The sequence below is a fragment of the Dipodomys merriami genome, unplaced genomic scaffold (assembly GCF_024711535.1).
Source record: "Dipodomys merriami isolate MVZ:Mamm:240054 unplaced genomic scaffold, mDipMer1.0.p SCAF_5, whole genome shotgun sequence".
NCBI lineage: Eukaryota > Metazoa > Chordata > Mammalia > Rodentia > Heteromyidae > Dipodomys > Dipodomys merriami.
Window position 1 is genome coordinate 61,266,947 of NW_027206068.1, and position 15,665 is coordinate 61,282,611.

General features: G+C 38.8%; 1 protein-coding gene across 4 annotated transcripts in view; it reads right to left on the minus strand.

The window, feature by feature from the left end:
• Cep41 (centrosomal protein 41) overlaps positions 1–15,665 on the minus strand; it is a 45,165-nt gene that overhangs the window by 25,928 nt on the left and 3,572 nt on the right. For 3 of the 4 annotated variants that reach the window (XM_069996775.1, XM_069996771.1, XM_069996773.1), the window contains exon 2: positions 5,004–5,067. The exons of the other annotated variant lie outside the window; for it this stretch is intronic. In XM_069996775.1, the coding sequence (XP_069852876.1) occupies positions 5,004–5,067 (64 nt within the window). The remainder of the gene's footprint in view (positions 1–5,003; positions 5,068–15,665) is intronic. 4 annotated transcript variants of the gene reach the window in all.

Below are 15,665 nucleotides of genomic sequence, written 5' to 3' on the forward strand. Positions count from 1 at the left end.
GTGTTCAGGAATATAGAACAAAAGAAATGCTACAAGTTCAAAGTAACTTAAAGTAATGCTAGAATTTAGTCACAGCATTAGTTACAGCATGAGAAGTAGAATCAGAAGTATGGAAACAAACAATAATCTTTATGTAGCAGCAGGGTATCAGGTATCAGGTATCATGGAATTCATGAATTTTTGTGTTTAACTCTGAATAGCTCAGAGAAAGGTTGGTTTGGTAGGAAAAGATTAATGTATTTAGCTTAGAAATGGGAACCGCAGGGGGCTGGGAAGGTGGCTCAGTGGTAGAGCGCTTGCCTTGCATGCATGAGGCCCTGGGTTCGATTCCTCAGCACCACATAAGAAAAAAGCTGGAAGTGGTGCTGTGGCTCAAATGGTAGAGCACTAGCCTTGAGCTGAAGAGTTGAGGGACAGCGCCCAGGCCCAGAGTTCAGGCCCCACGACCGGACCCAAAAAAAAAAAAGAAAAGAAATGGGAACCGCACATCAATTTCTGCATCCATTTCTACTGCTCTGACCACATCGCTTTGAAACCTGCAGGAGAGAGAACCTCTCTGTAGCTCTTGGATTCTGAGGTCTCTTGTGGGTTTTCTTAACCACGATGCCTCAAACTTTTCCCCCTGTGGTACACATGGCAATGATAACATCTAGAAAAAGCACTCAGTCCAGGGTGCCCCAGGCCCTGTTGGTCCCTAAAGGCTGATGTGCTCTGTTACCTTAGTGTATCAACCAAAGGTGCTTTACACCAAGTAAGTCACAAATTTGTGTGGGAATGCAATATGACAAGAAGATCTTGCTCTAAATTTGAAACATACACAAAAAAGCAAACACTAGAATGAGATTTCTCTCGCACGCTGACTTTAAAATACTTTTGGGCTTTAAAGCAGCAAGATACGCTTCACCCTTCCAAAAGCTATTACAAAATTTGTTAGGGGAGACTTTCACTTCTGGGGAAGATAGATAGATGTACTTTACTGCTCCAGTTAAGTACAACAAAAACCTTGAACAACCCACAAAATGGGAGACAATGCTCACAAATCATATTTCTGATAAGGGTCTAGTATCCACAATAAAATACAAAACGCTTACAATAAAAATAGCCCAAGTTAAGAATAAGCAAAAGATCTGAATGGACATTTCTCCACAGAGATAAATGCTGGGAAGCACATTAAAAGGTGCTTGACATCAATAGTCATTAGGAACATGCTGATCAAAATCATAATAAGACACTATTTCACAGCCACAATGGTGACTAGGATCAAAATGACAGACAACAGCCACCATTAGCAAGGATGTGGGGGAAGAGAGCTTTCCCACACTGCTGATGGGAATGTAAAGTAGTGTGGCTATTTTGGAAAATGGTTTGGCAGCTCCTCAAAAAATTAAACATGGAATACCATATGACCAGCAACTCAGCTCCTCAGTATATACCCAAGGGAACTAAAAACACATGTTCACATGGAAGACTTGTATACACTGATGCTCTCAGAAGTACTATGGTCAGAAAGTGTAAACAATCCAAATGTCCGTCAACTCATGAGTATGCAAACAAAATATGGAAGATTTTGAAAACAGAATATTATTTGGCAATAAAAAGGAATGAATAACAGATGCAAGCTACAATGTAGATGAACACTGGAAGCAGTACATTAAGTAAAAGGAGTAGGTACAAAGGCTATCTATTGTATTAGTCCACTTTTATGATTGCCCACGATAGGCAGGTCCACAGAGACAGAAAACAGATGAATAGTTCTTAGCATAGTAAAGATGTCAATTCTTCCCAGAATGATAAATGACTCCTATCAAAATCATAGCAAGATCTGTAAATCTAAGTAAGAATATTCTGATATTAGGAAAAGAAAAGGAATTAGAATAGCTAAAGTACTTTTGTAAAGAAAAAGTGAGAAGAATTATTATTACTATTATTATTATTATTTGCATAGGCAAAAAGTTCATGAGATTCTATCTCAACCCCTAGCTAGGTACAGTGGTACATTTCCACTATCCCACCTATGTGGGAGACTGAAATAAAGAAGACCATGGTTCCAAGACAATCCAGGAAAAAAAGTTTACAAGATCTCCTCTCAACAGAAAAAAGGCCAGGTGTGGTAATATGCACCTGTCATCCCAGATACAGCAGGAAGCATAAATAGGAGGATTTCAGTGCAGGCCAGCCAGGACAAAAAGAAAGATCCTACCTCAAAAACCAGACCACAAAGGAGAAATGGGTCAGGTGGTAGCATAGCAAACATGAAGCCCTAGTTAAAGGGAAAAAAGAAAGAAAAAAGTTATTACAGAAAAATATCATTGAGACATAGGGTAGGGAATTAGTTTTTAAAATTAATAATAGAATCATGATCCCTAAAAGTAAGTACTGATAAAAATGAAAACTTTGGTTCTTGAAAAGATCCTCTTAGAGAAGATGATTTATCTTTTATTCAAGTATTTATTGAGATACTTGCACACTACATATCTCAGTAATTAGCTAATAGCAAATAAATATAAGAAACTGTCAAAATTCAACAGTAAAAAGGTAAACAATTCAATTACAATAGGCAAATACATGAACAGTCATTTCTCCAATGAAGGCAGAACAGAAAACAAATCACATATGAAGATGTTCATGAGCTGCCATGAGGGAAGTTTAAAACTTCAGTGATCTATCACTATACCTCTATCTGAATGGCTAAAAATAACAACAACAACAACAAAAAAGATGATAACCCCAAATTCACAAAGGATGCAAATAAATGGTAGATGCCATCCATTGCTGATGGCAATGTAAAATAGTACAGCCACTGTGGAAAATAATTGGGCAGTTTCTTTAAAACAACAAAAACAAAAACAACAACAACAACTATATAACCAAACTTCCATTTGATCCAGGGACTGTGCTCCAGAGAAATGAAAGATTCATGTGCACACAAAGATATTTACATGAATTTTTATATCGCTTCTATTTGTAATAGCCCAAAGTGGAAATAAGATAATATCATTCAACAGGTAAATAGGTAACAGTTGAAGGATCTGTAATTCCCTAATACAGGGAACACTAGCCAGTAATACAAAAAAACAAACTAGTGATATGCTGTAGGTTCCACCTGCAGAAGCAAAACAAACACACAAACCAATCTCAAAGGATATACACTGTATGATTCCTTATACATACAAGTTGTGAAATGACAGTGATAGAAGTGAGAACATAAAAGGTTCTGGAGGTTAGAGAAAGAAAACAGACATGACTAGCAAAAGACAGCATAAGGAATCCTTGTGGTTACCAAAGTGTTCTATACTATGAACTATGTATCAATGTCAATATCACAATTTTGACTGGGGCAGTATAGTTTTATAAGAGGTTGCCACTGTGGGAAACCAGGCAAAGACTACCTAGAATTCCTTTCATTATTTTTGTAATCAAAATCAAACCCAGGCCCCACACATAGTAGGCAAGTACTCCACCATGAAGATATATATCCCAAGCATTTAAAGACTTAAAATTTGTCACTGCAAGGAGGTGTAAAGGTTGCAAATGAAATTCACTTTTATGGTTCCCTTTAAAAATCATATATAGACTTTGGAACTTTAAGTTGAGCTGTATACTTCCCAGAATCACATCTTTCAAAGGTTGCAATTAAGAGGGATCTGGGTGCAGATGGAGTTGCTGATAGTTGTGGTAGAATAAAGAAAGATGAAGGGAAAGACAGGGCAGAACAGACTAAGAGACAGTACACTGAGCTGCACCTGCTCTCCAGGATTAATTCCTCACCCTGAAAGCAATCCTAGTTTTATCTCCTTTATTGAACTCAACTAAATCACAAAATCTCCTGGCTACAATTTCCTCTTCCTCTAAAACACTGATAATATTTTCATCTGCCCATCAAACAGGATATTTGCAAGGATAAATATCTGTATGGCAGGAAAAGGTTTAAAAGGAAGATATCAAGAAATACTATCTGCAAAAGTGATACATTCAATTTGTCTATGTTATTGATGGAAAACAATGCCTTTGAAGGAGACTGGAAAAACAGAAAGAGAAAATAAAGATTATGATTAAAACAAAGGCAACACTCTCCTTTCCTTTCCTTTGTCTTGAAGCACTGGTGGAAAGTTCAGTACTGTAAAACAGAGAGTCCCTCAATACACCAGCAAAACCATCTTAGCCAGATTGATTTTTCACAGAAGCCTTTAAAAGTCTGAAAAAAAAAATAACCAAACAATCCAAACTTCACGAGACTGCAAATCTACTAGGATCTGGACAGCGTCCTTATTGCCACACTGAGAGATGTGAATAGCATGGGAATTGGCTTTCACCTGACTGAAGCACTAATTAAATTTTGTCTGGCACTGTAGTTACTCAGTCAAGTCAGTCTGCATCCACTTGAACTGAACAAACATGCACTTGTGTAATCTATTACAGTCACTCTGAAGGAATATATTTGAGGTGTCCAAAATAAATGACCTGATATTTCTTTAGAATCAGCCCTGCACTTAGAGAGTAATGGTTTCAATTCTTGGGATTTCATTTCTTTAATTTCTATTATTTCTATATTTTGATAATTTAGGAATAATCTAAATTATGTGTCTACAAATTTTTTTTACTGATAATCTGAAAACTTTTTTTGGTCAGTCATGGGGGCTTGAACTAGGGGTCTAGATGCTGTCCTTGAGCTCTTTTGTTCAAGGCTAGCACTCTACCACTTTAAACCACAGCACCACTTCTGGTTTTCTGGTAGGTAATTGGAGATGAGTCTTACGGACTTTCCTACTTAGGCTGGCTTTGAACTGCGATCCTCAGATCTCAGCCTTCAGAGTAGCTAGGATTGTAGGCATGAGTCACCAGCCCCTGGCATGAAAAATGACATCTGAAGATGAATTTGAGCCCTGAGAGATTGGGCAGGATAATAAGAAAACGTTATCTGTGTTTTGTATCAGGCTTGATAGTCTACTCCTTGTCAGTAATTAGCTTTTGGACAATTTTTTAAATCTTCTAACTTTACTCACCAGTGTCCAGTCTTGATTTGACATGCTGATATTTTGGATTCTGTGGTATCCTTTTGGTCAAATACTACAAAATGAGAAAATTCAAAATTAAACAGGTTAATATAAGGTAAGGGTGGCAGTCAGGTGAGTATCAGATACTTTAAAAAAATGCAACAAATGCTAAATTATCACAAACTGAAAAGATGAGTGCTAGAGAGCCAGCTGTCCTTTAGATCATGACTCTCCACAATGGCACTTCCTTATAGGAAGACAGTTACCTAGTTTCTGTCAAAATACTTCCTTTTTTTAAAAATCAAAATCTCAGACCAATATGTGATAAGGAAAAAAACTCTTTAAAAAATGATCTCTCACTACGAATGTAAAATTGATCTCCCTCCAGTTTTTCCAGTCTACCACTGCAACCCAACATAAAGAAATTTATTAAAACAAAAAAGGATGTTGTCCTATCCCTCTTTTTAATCATGATCTTAATGAGCTTCTAGACCATCTCCTCAGGACACTTCCAGATTTTATCTATAGCTCTCCTAAAAACATGGCAGGCAGGCCCAGATGCTCCAGATGTTGAGCCTGGCAGGCTCACATTGAGCTCTACAGATGTCACTGCTGTGGCATCTGCTCTTGTGGCAGCTGAGGCTCATCTCCAGCTTAGGGCAAGTTGAGTCTCTGAATCCAATCATAAGACAGTAAATTCTTATGGTGAATGTAAAATCCATTAAGGGAGGAAAGGCTATAAGCACAAAGGCATTGTAACATATAGCTTTCTTGCTTTTTTTTCTGACTTACAAATATAAAAATCATATATGTTAAGTACTGGTAGCTATGGAATACAAGATTAAAACTGGGTACTCCTTTTCCAATTTTATCTTCTGCACACGTTCCCATGTTGAAGTGGCACAGAATGTCCCTCTATAATATGTCCAGTTTTTCCAGATGCCTGCCTAGAATACTTTTTCTCAACTTGGACAAAATATTTCTTCTGTAGAATCAGGTACATTTTCTCCCTGGGCTCCCTGTCTATCCTGTTTCTACTAGATCTTTGTTCCTGGTGGAGAATTTTCTTAAAAGGGAGAAATACTGACTTTCTTAGATTTGTATTCAACATGGACCTACTATATGCTAAGTATATTTATTGCTAATTAGTCTATAAATGAAAAACTTGGAATTATACTACAACTATTTGGTTCCTTAGGAGATAGCTCCAAACTTAACCAAAAAGTACAGCACTTGCCTTGGAAAATAGTAATTGCCCTCTTGGGAGGACTGAAAAAAAAATCACATATCAAAATACTTCTTCAAATGATCTATAAAGTATAAAAATAGCCTAGAATTCTTCTATGTTTTACACCTACAGAGTTATCAACTTTTAATTTTGCCAAGGATGGAAAGAAGAAAAAAATACAAAGTCAAACCTCACAATTAACATCTGCTATTTTTTTTAAAAAAAGAATTTTGTCCAGGATGAAGTTTGTATTTTTATTTTTTACCTACTACATAAGAACATAAACCATCTGCTACGTTTTTGTTTTTGGAGGGGGCAGCGGTGGAGATCAAATTGAGGGCCTCACACATGCTAGGCAAATGTTCTACTATTGGGCTTTACCCTAATCCCACCATCTGCTACCTTAATATCTAAAAGGTAAAACAGGGGGGGAAAAAAACCTACGTAGAAAGGTCAGTTCTTTATGCTGTTATTAAAACACTGAATTTTAATTCGTTGCCTGAAATTTTCACTTCACACCAGGAAGATAAAACGTTTCTTATGACCACTTAGCACTGGTTCTTCAATTGTGTTTTATGTTTGAAAAAAGATGGAAATGGCACTTCCCATTCTGATCACTAACCTGCTGTCTGTAAGAGAAAATGACTACAAAATTAATCTCAATCCTTCTCCAGAGGTTGGAGATGATTCTGAAGTAAGAGAAGAAAAATATACAAAAACTGCAAAGGCAGATTGTAGGGTAAGACAATAGCAGGGTAAAATGAAACGAACAGTAAACTGAATCAAAGAAAAGTGATATTAGATTCAGTTATCTGAAGCTGACAGATTTTCTTTTTTTGGCACACTCTGTATTTTTATCATTTCTATACCCTATTTCCTGTTTTCAAGCTTTTGTTTTGGTTTTCCCGCCAGTTCCCTAGCAAAGCCTCTTTTGAAAAATTCCAGGCTAGTCTCTGCTGAACCAAGGGGATTTGTCCTTACCTAAGCCAAAATAGCTAAGAAGTGAGGGTGTCTCTGGGGACCAGGTGTGGTGGCGGCAGAATGATGAGGGGAGAGGGTGTGGACAGCTGCGCGCCTAAGCCCTCCCGCCCCCGCTTTTCCCTTACATGGACTAATGAGAAATCCATATGGTGTGGGAGAAAAATGTAGTGTTTCTCTGGCTTGTTCCCATTTCAGTTCAATTTCTTACTCCAGACTTTCTGGGACCAACCACAATGGAAAGCTGTTTGTGTTCCACCGCCAGCAGAGCACCATGGGTTTTATGGAAGGACTACACTTCCTTCTTAAATTCTTGCTCAATGTTGAGGTGATTGCCTCTTGACCTAATGACTGGCTGGCTTGCTTTCAATGACATAAACAGAGGGGAATGGTGGAGAGTAAAGGGACTGGGAAAAGGAGCTGTTTCAAGAAAGATTATTCATTTGTTCAATATGTATTGAACACCAACCACCACTCAGTTGATGTTTATTACTGAGGACCTACTAGGAGTTGGTTCCTGTGGGAGAAGAGTTAAAATCACTCCTTACCATCAGTTTTCACTTACCACTAGATATGTAGATGGCAGACTGCAAGATAAACATGGACAAGGAAGTAGGGCTGTGGTGGGAACTGAAGATTGATACCAAATGCACACTGAGTATCAAGAACTGTTTTCTAAAGGTGTCTGATGAGCTCAGTTCTGAAGGCCATTGAGATTTTTGAAAGACAAGAGACATGATTGGGCGATATAGAGTCCGGCAGAGAGGAAAATATAGAAAAAGCCTGGAGACTAGAGAAAGCATAGACAACTTCAAGGAATCTGGCAGTAACTGGTATATGGATAGCGCTGGTGTAGGGTAAGGTAGGCATGAACGATGCTGGAGAGGCAGACAGGTCACAAAGGGCCTTGTGGCCATGCTAAGACCACTTCCATTTTGTCCTATTGATGAGTGGATCTCAAGCAGGATACAATTTTGCCAACTTTAAGCCTATAAGACATTTGTCAAAGTCTGTAGACGTTTGGGGTTATCACAACTGTAGGGTGGAGGTTGCTACTAGCATCTTGTAGGTAGAGACATGGGTTGCAAGACAGACCCCTTCAACAAAGAAACAGCCTGAATGTGAATAATGCTGAAGTTGAGAAACCCCCATTAAAGATTTAGGCATGAATGATGACATTATATTTCTGTTTTAGGAAGATTACTCTGGCAGCAATATGATGACATTCAAGAAAGGAGGAAATAAAGCCAGATAAAAGGCTGTGGCATGAAGAGGATCTGAAGTACTAAGTGGCAGGAGAGAGGAAGAGGAAAAGACAGTTTGCAGAAACCAATGTAAAGTGTGAAATCAATATAATTATCCACAGATGACTGTAAAAATGGCACCATGTCCCCCCAAAAAAACTGAAAGAGAAAGCATATGAGGAAAAAGTGATGTATATAATTCAGGGCACATCAAATACAAAACAGGTTGGGTGGTTTATCTAAAATGCAAGTGTCCAGCTGGCTATACGGACCTGGAACTCAAGAGAGAAAGAGCTGGCCTGGGGGAACAAAGAGAGATAATGCTATGGGAATGACCACAATACTCCAGGATACAATGTAGACTGAGATGAAAAGCCTCAACACTGTAGATCAGGTGAAGAAGAGGCACCTGGGTGGAGACTCAGAAGAAGCCTCAAAAAAGTGGGTCAGAAAAATCTGAGAAAAACTGCAGGAAGAAGGCAGCAGTCAACAGGGAACAATGCTGTCATGTCTGAGAACAAGAGGTCAAGAATGGACAGGCAAACAAGAATGCAGGTCAAGTAAGAGAACAGGAAAGTGTATTTGGATTTAGCAAAGCAGGGCATTGTTGATGGCCCGGATGGAAGCAGTTAGAGGAAATGGACAAGGACAGAAGCAAAAAAACAGCAGGTTGTGTGCAAGAGAAGGGAGGAAGGAAGAAAAGAACAGGACTGTAAGAAGGCTGACCCTCATTGTGGTTTTCCTTTCAGGCAGTTGCTGAGGGACTCTCTATTGTCTGTTTTGTTTGGAGAGCGGGAAGATAGGAGAAAAGAAGGAAGGGGAAGCAAGGGGAGGGGAAGAGAAGAGAGGGGAAGGAAATAGAGGGGACAAGAGAGATACTGAGATTCTTGGAGGGGCAGGGAAACTTTCATTCTGCCAAGGACCATTTGGGTATTTATAATAAAAGTCAAGGACTATACAAAATTGTTAATATAGGCAGACGGACTGTAGAAGGGCATGTAAAGCCAACATGTAAAAGCCATGTTTTTATCCTATTATGTACCAAATGATTTTATGGGCCTTATATGGCCCATGTGCCAGACATTCCCCAGAGCCCAGATTTTTTTAGGAGGGGGGAATTTGGATAAATACTTAAAAATCAAGAAGGTACTCATAATAAGGAAGTTGAGAAAATTCTCATTTGTGCATTATTACAGGCTCTGTGAGAACCAGAAATGTCAATAGCTCTTAGAAGACTATATCCTCTAGGGAGGCCCCAGAGATAATGTCTTCCCTATATACCCTTCCTAGTCCAACTATTCAACTTGTAACTGACTTCCAAGCTCAACACAAACTTATCTTTTGGGAAACCTCCTCTGAAGTCCCTAACCAGATAAATATCTCTTCCCTGTCTGCATTTTACCACTCCTTGTACCATTAGAACTTCTCACTCCCTGTTTTTGGGACAGGGCTATGCCCTATACATCTGTATAACTGTTATGAAGTCTTGTCCCAGATTCAACCATACTACTGCCAGGGAAAGATCTGGAGCCAGGCTCATGCCTGTGAACCCAACTACTCTGAAGCATTAGTCAGGAGGATTGTGAGTCTGAGGCCAGCCTAAGCAACTCTGCAAAGGCAGAAGAAGGAAGAAGAAAGAAGACAAAAAGAAGACCCAAGCAAACTGTACAGCTCATACTGGTGCCACTGGGGCAGCACAGACATCAACATCAACATAACCCATAAACATTGTATATTGCACCCCCAGTTCTTCATATGGGCTTCACTGATGGATTTCAGGAGGTTCTTTAGACCCATAGAACTACAAGTAAATTTAGATATACATTTTTCTCTGCAATGGGCTCTTGGCTTTCACCGCATTTTCAAATCCCTGAAACCTTTTTTTGTGTGTGTGTGTGTGTCCAGTTGTGGGGCCTGAACTCTGGGCCTGGGCACTGTCCCTCAGCTCTTTGGTTCAAGGCTAGCGCTCTACCACTTGAGCCACAGTGCCACTTCCGGCTTTTTTCTTTTTGCTTATGTGGTGCTGAGGAATCGAATCCAGGGCCTCATGCATGCAAGGCAAGCGCTCTACCACTGAGCCACATTCCCAGCCCAAATCCCTGAAACCTTAAGAACCACTTGTATACCTGGAAGCTTGTACAGTAAGACTAAATGGAGAGAGGGCTTCAACTGGAGAAACCTGAATATGGTCTGAGGGGCCTAGACTACACTTTAGCAGTAGCAATACTGAGCTGTGAGTCACAAACACGATAGCATTGGACACATCACTAATTTGTATACTGGTAGAGTGCATGGATGGTAGAGAAGGAGAAAGATGGGCAAGTCCAGGATGGGATTTTTTTTTTTTGAAGGAAGATCACAAAAGAAAGAAAGAAAGAAAGAAAAAGAAAGAAAGAAAGAAAGAAAGAAAGAAAGAAAGAAAGAAGGAAAGAAAGAAAGAGAGATTGTCTGAAATCACAGATCATTCAAAATGAATGGTTTTTCTGACTTCCCACTTCTTTCAAAATAAGATTCACAAGATTGTATTTCTACTGCAATATGTGATGATAACACATAGTCAAAAGATATTTTTTTTAATTTACTGTATATTTGGTTCAGAATCCCTCTATTTATCTCCTTTACTGCCAAAGAGAAAGTCTATAAATAAAGGGAATGGATGTCAGTTTTAAGGAATCTTATATTTAATAGTAAGTATTTTAAAGGGGCCCTTTTCTTTTCTTCAATGAGTTTTAATCCAGCCCCATTTCATTAATGGCAAATACGCATTTTACATGCAGAGCCATATTTTTCAAGATGGCCACAAGAAAATGTCCCATCTGTGGCATTTCATTCCTCCCAACAAGGGTACGATGGTGTACCTCTCCAGAATCAGGTGGGCCTGGACTGTGACACAAGTGACCCTGTAGGACTTCTAAGGCTAGGTGGTTAAAGGCAGTATGGCCTTTACCTGCTTTTCTTGGGATAGTTGCTGCTAGAACTCAGGCATGGCATATGAGAAAGGCCAAGTCACACGGAAAAGGCCATTTGTAGGAGGCAGTTAGCCCCAGCCACAGATGGATGGATTCTATGCAGTTAGCTCCAGCCACAGATGGATAGATTCCATGTGAGAACCACCTTACTGAGCTGAGTTTAGAACCATGAGAGATAATAATCAAATGAAGATTTCTGTTGTTTTAAGCCACTAACTGTGGTAGTGACTTATTACAAATCAGTATGGAATTGGAACACCATCCTACCTTTTTTCTTTAGGAACAACATCAACAATAACAGAAAAAAAATCTACACTGCACATCTATACCTTACTCATGAATCCAGTGCAAGGATTACTGTCCCCCCACCATACTACGAAAGTTCCTGTCACAGCTTCCCAAAACACTGAAGATCCCCTATTCACAGAATATAATAGACACGCGTCAGTCCCTCACTTATTTCATCTTTCTTCATTGTCTTATGATTCCACTTGCCTGGCTTCAGTGATGTCTGTTTGTTAGAATCCTTTAGATACATGGCTCATTTCTCTGGCAGCCCCTTGATGACTATGTTCCCCCCAGAATTCCACCTTCTCAACCAATAGGTTCTCTTGGGCATACATGGGCTAATTTTCATGGGCTTCTGATTTTCAAATATTCAACATTTAACCTTGACTACTCCTCCCAGCTAGCTTTAGATACATATCCACTTGATCATTCAATAAATACTATGTATCAGGAATGGGCAATACAGATGAGGTTTCTGGTATGTTCTTCTCAGTTTGCCAGAAAACAAACAAGTAAAACAATAAGTACAGGTGACTGAACAAACACATCAAATTTTGCCCCTCTCAAAACCTCAATACGACTTCACTAAAAGTATATATTATCTTGAGAAGTGGAGAGTGAAGATCGTGGTTCAAGGCTAGCATGGACAAAAAGTGAGACTTCTATCTCAATCAATAAGCCAAGTAGGGTACATAAATGGAAGGGTCTCAGTCAGAAGTGAGCCCTGGGCAAATGCAAGACCTTATTTGAAAAATAATTACATCGGGCTGGGAAGGTAGCTCAGTGGTAAAGTGTTTGCCTTGCATGCATGAGGCCCTGGGTTTGATTCCTCAGCACCACATAAGCAGAAAAAGCCGGAAGTGGTGCTGTGGCTCCAGTGGTAGAGCGCTAGCCTTGAGCTGAAGAGCTGAGGGACAGCACCCAGGCCCAGAGTTCAGGCCCCATGACCAGCAAAAAAAAAAATAATAATAATAATTACATCAATAAAGGAGTGTGGCTTGAGTGGCAGAGTGTCTACATAGCAAGCCCCAGGCCCTGAGTTCAAACACCAGTATTGTCAAAACAAAAACAAAACAAAAACCTTCACAAATCAACAACTAAGGATTACAAATCTGAGAGCCTTATCCCTATCAAATAGGATTAATGTCCTTATTAAGAAGAGACACCCTGCACCCTTCATGCCTCACTAGAGTTCCCCACCAGAAACAGAAGCAGCAGCTACCTAGGTTCTGGACTTTCAGCCTCCAGCGTTACAAAAAATACATTTTTTGTTGCTTAGGCCTCCCAGTTTGTGGTATTTTGTTATGATAGTCTAAGCTAACTAATATATCATCTCCAGCATAACAAAAAGAAAAACAAACATTTGGTGGAAGCTGATAAAAACATTTTCAATAACTATCATTCGTTGTTTCATTCCTGGGTCTTGGCACCATTAGGAAAAAAAACCTGCTTATGAATATTCTTAGTAGCATTATTGATAATAGCCTCAATATAGAGATAACCCAAATGTCCAATAGAAGAATGGATAAATAAAAGACACATATTCATATGTTGATGTTGGAGTATTACTCCACAATAAGAGGAGTAAAGTACTGATACATGATAAAAACAGATGAGCCTGTAATCCTAGCTACTCAGGAGGCTGAGATTTAGAATGGCAGTTTGAAGCCAACCTGGTTATTCCCAAGTAACCAGCAAAAAGCTAGAAGAGGAGACATGGCACAAATGGTAGGGTAACAGTCATGAGCAGAAAGGCAGAGTGAAATTCAGAGGCCTGGAATTTAAGCTCCAACACCAGCAAACAACAAAAACCAAATAAACAAAAACTCAGATGAGCTTTTAAGACATTATCTAAACTTAAAGAAGGCACAAAATACCCCGCCACACACATATATTGCATGACTCCTTTATGAAATGTACCCAAAAAAATTAAATCTAGAGTCAGAGAATAAATTCATGGCTGCCAAGACTGAAGGTTGTAGGGTTTCTTTCTGGGGGTAATGACAACATGCTAAAATTGTAATAATGACTATACAACTCTATGACAATTCTGAAACCATTTAATTGTATGCTTTAAATGGGTGAATTTATGGTACATGAATTATGTATCAATAAAGCTGTTACCAATAAAATTCAAAAAGAAAAGAAAAAAATTAGATATTTTCCTCTATAAAGACTGTGTTAATAGGATGGAAAGACAAGCTACAGACAAGAAGGAATTTTTGCAAACCACAGATCCAACAAAGACCTAGTATCTCAAATACACAAAGCGCTTTCAAAACTCTTGAAAAAAGTATGTTCACTGCATTAGTGTTTATAATAGCAAACAGTCAAAAACAAGCTAGAGGCTTGGAATGTGACTTTGTGGTAGACTGCTTGCCTAGCACGCATAAAGCCCTCGGTTCAATTCCTCAGTACTACATAAACACAAAAAGCCAGAAGTAGCACTGTGGCTTAAGTGGTAGAGTGCTAGACTTGAGCAAAAGCAGCTCAAGGACAGTGTCCAGGCCCTGAGTTCAAGCCCCAGGACTGGCAAAACAAAGAACAAAAACAACAAAACAAAACAACAAAAACACAAGCTAGAACCAGGTACCATTGGTTCACATATGTAATACTAGCTATTCAGGAGTGGATCATGTGGTAGAGCACTAACCTTTAGCAAAAAAAGCTCAAGGACAGCATATAGGCCCTCAGTTCAAGCACCAAGACTGGCACACACACACATAAAAAAGCTAGATAACTACCACAAAGAGACAGATAAATTATGGAGTACTCATATGCTGCATTACTACAGTTTAAAAGTTTCAACTAGACATATCTACTGCTGTGGATGGATCTCATGCGTCATGTGGAAGTTAAAAGCTAATGGTAATGACATACAGCATGATAGTATTTTTCTAAATGTTTCAACACACAAGGTAATATCTAAGAGCACTTGCCTTGAACTGAAGAGCTGAGGGACAGTGCCCAAGCCAGGAGTTCAAGCCCCACAACCAACTATATATATATATATATGTATATATATATATATATATATATATATATATAGAGAGAGAGAGAGAGAGAGAGAGAGAGAGAGAGAGAGAGAGAGCACTTACTTAGAAATATATACATTAAATATGTGGGTGATAACTATGGTGCAGAGACAAGACTGAGGCTAAAATCCATATGAACCAAAACTGCCTTGAACTACAAATTATGAATAACTCAATCATATCAATTCATTTGTTCAGCTGAAGTCTAATATAGCTAGAAAATAAAAAAATAACATGTACCTAGTCACTGGTGGCTCACACCTATAATCCTAGCTATTCAGCAGACTGATCTGAGAATCATAGTTCAAAGCCAGGTCAAGCAGGAAAGTCTGTGAGACTCTTATCTCCAATTAACCACCAATAAGCCAGAAGCAGAGTTCTGTGCTAGCCTGAGTGTACTAACCTGAGTGCTAGCTAGAATGCTAGCCTTGAGCAAAAATACCCAAGGATAGTGCTTAGGCCCTGAGTTTGAGCCCCAGGACTGGCACATGGACACACAAGCAAAGAACACAACTGTAATATAACCATACCAAGAACTCAGGTAATAATCAAAAGAATATAATTTAGCTGAGCTTTATCTCTCTGACATGGAAAAATCTCTTAAGACATACAAGCAAGTGTAAACAAGTGTAAACAAGCAAGCCAAACACAGATACATAACATTGTTACATTTAACATTTATGTAAGACAAAACTATTATATAATTTTTTCTCTCTCTACCCATGCATAGACACATGCACATATTTCTCCATGCAATATATAAAGTTTTTTAAGGTAACTGGAAAAATTACAAATAGTGCTATGGAAAAAAAGTCTGAACTATTCATAAAGTCTACAGTAAAGGTAGATGGAAATCCTCTGCACTCACAGTGTCAATCCCATAGAAATAAAACCAAAGCCCACATGAAAAGCTGTACCTAAGTGTTTTT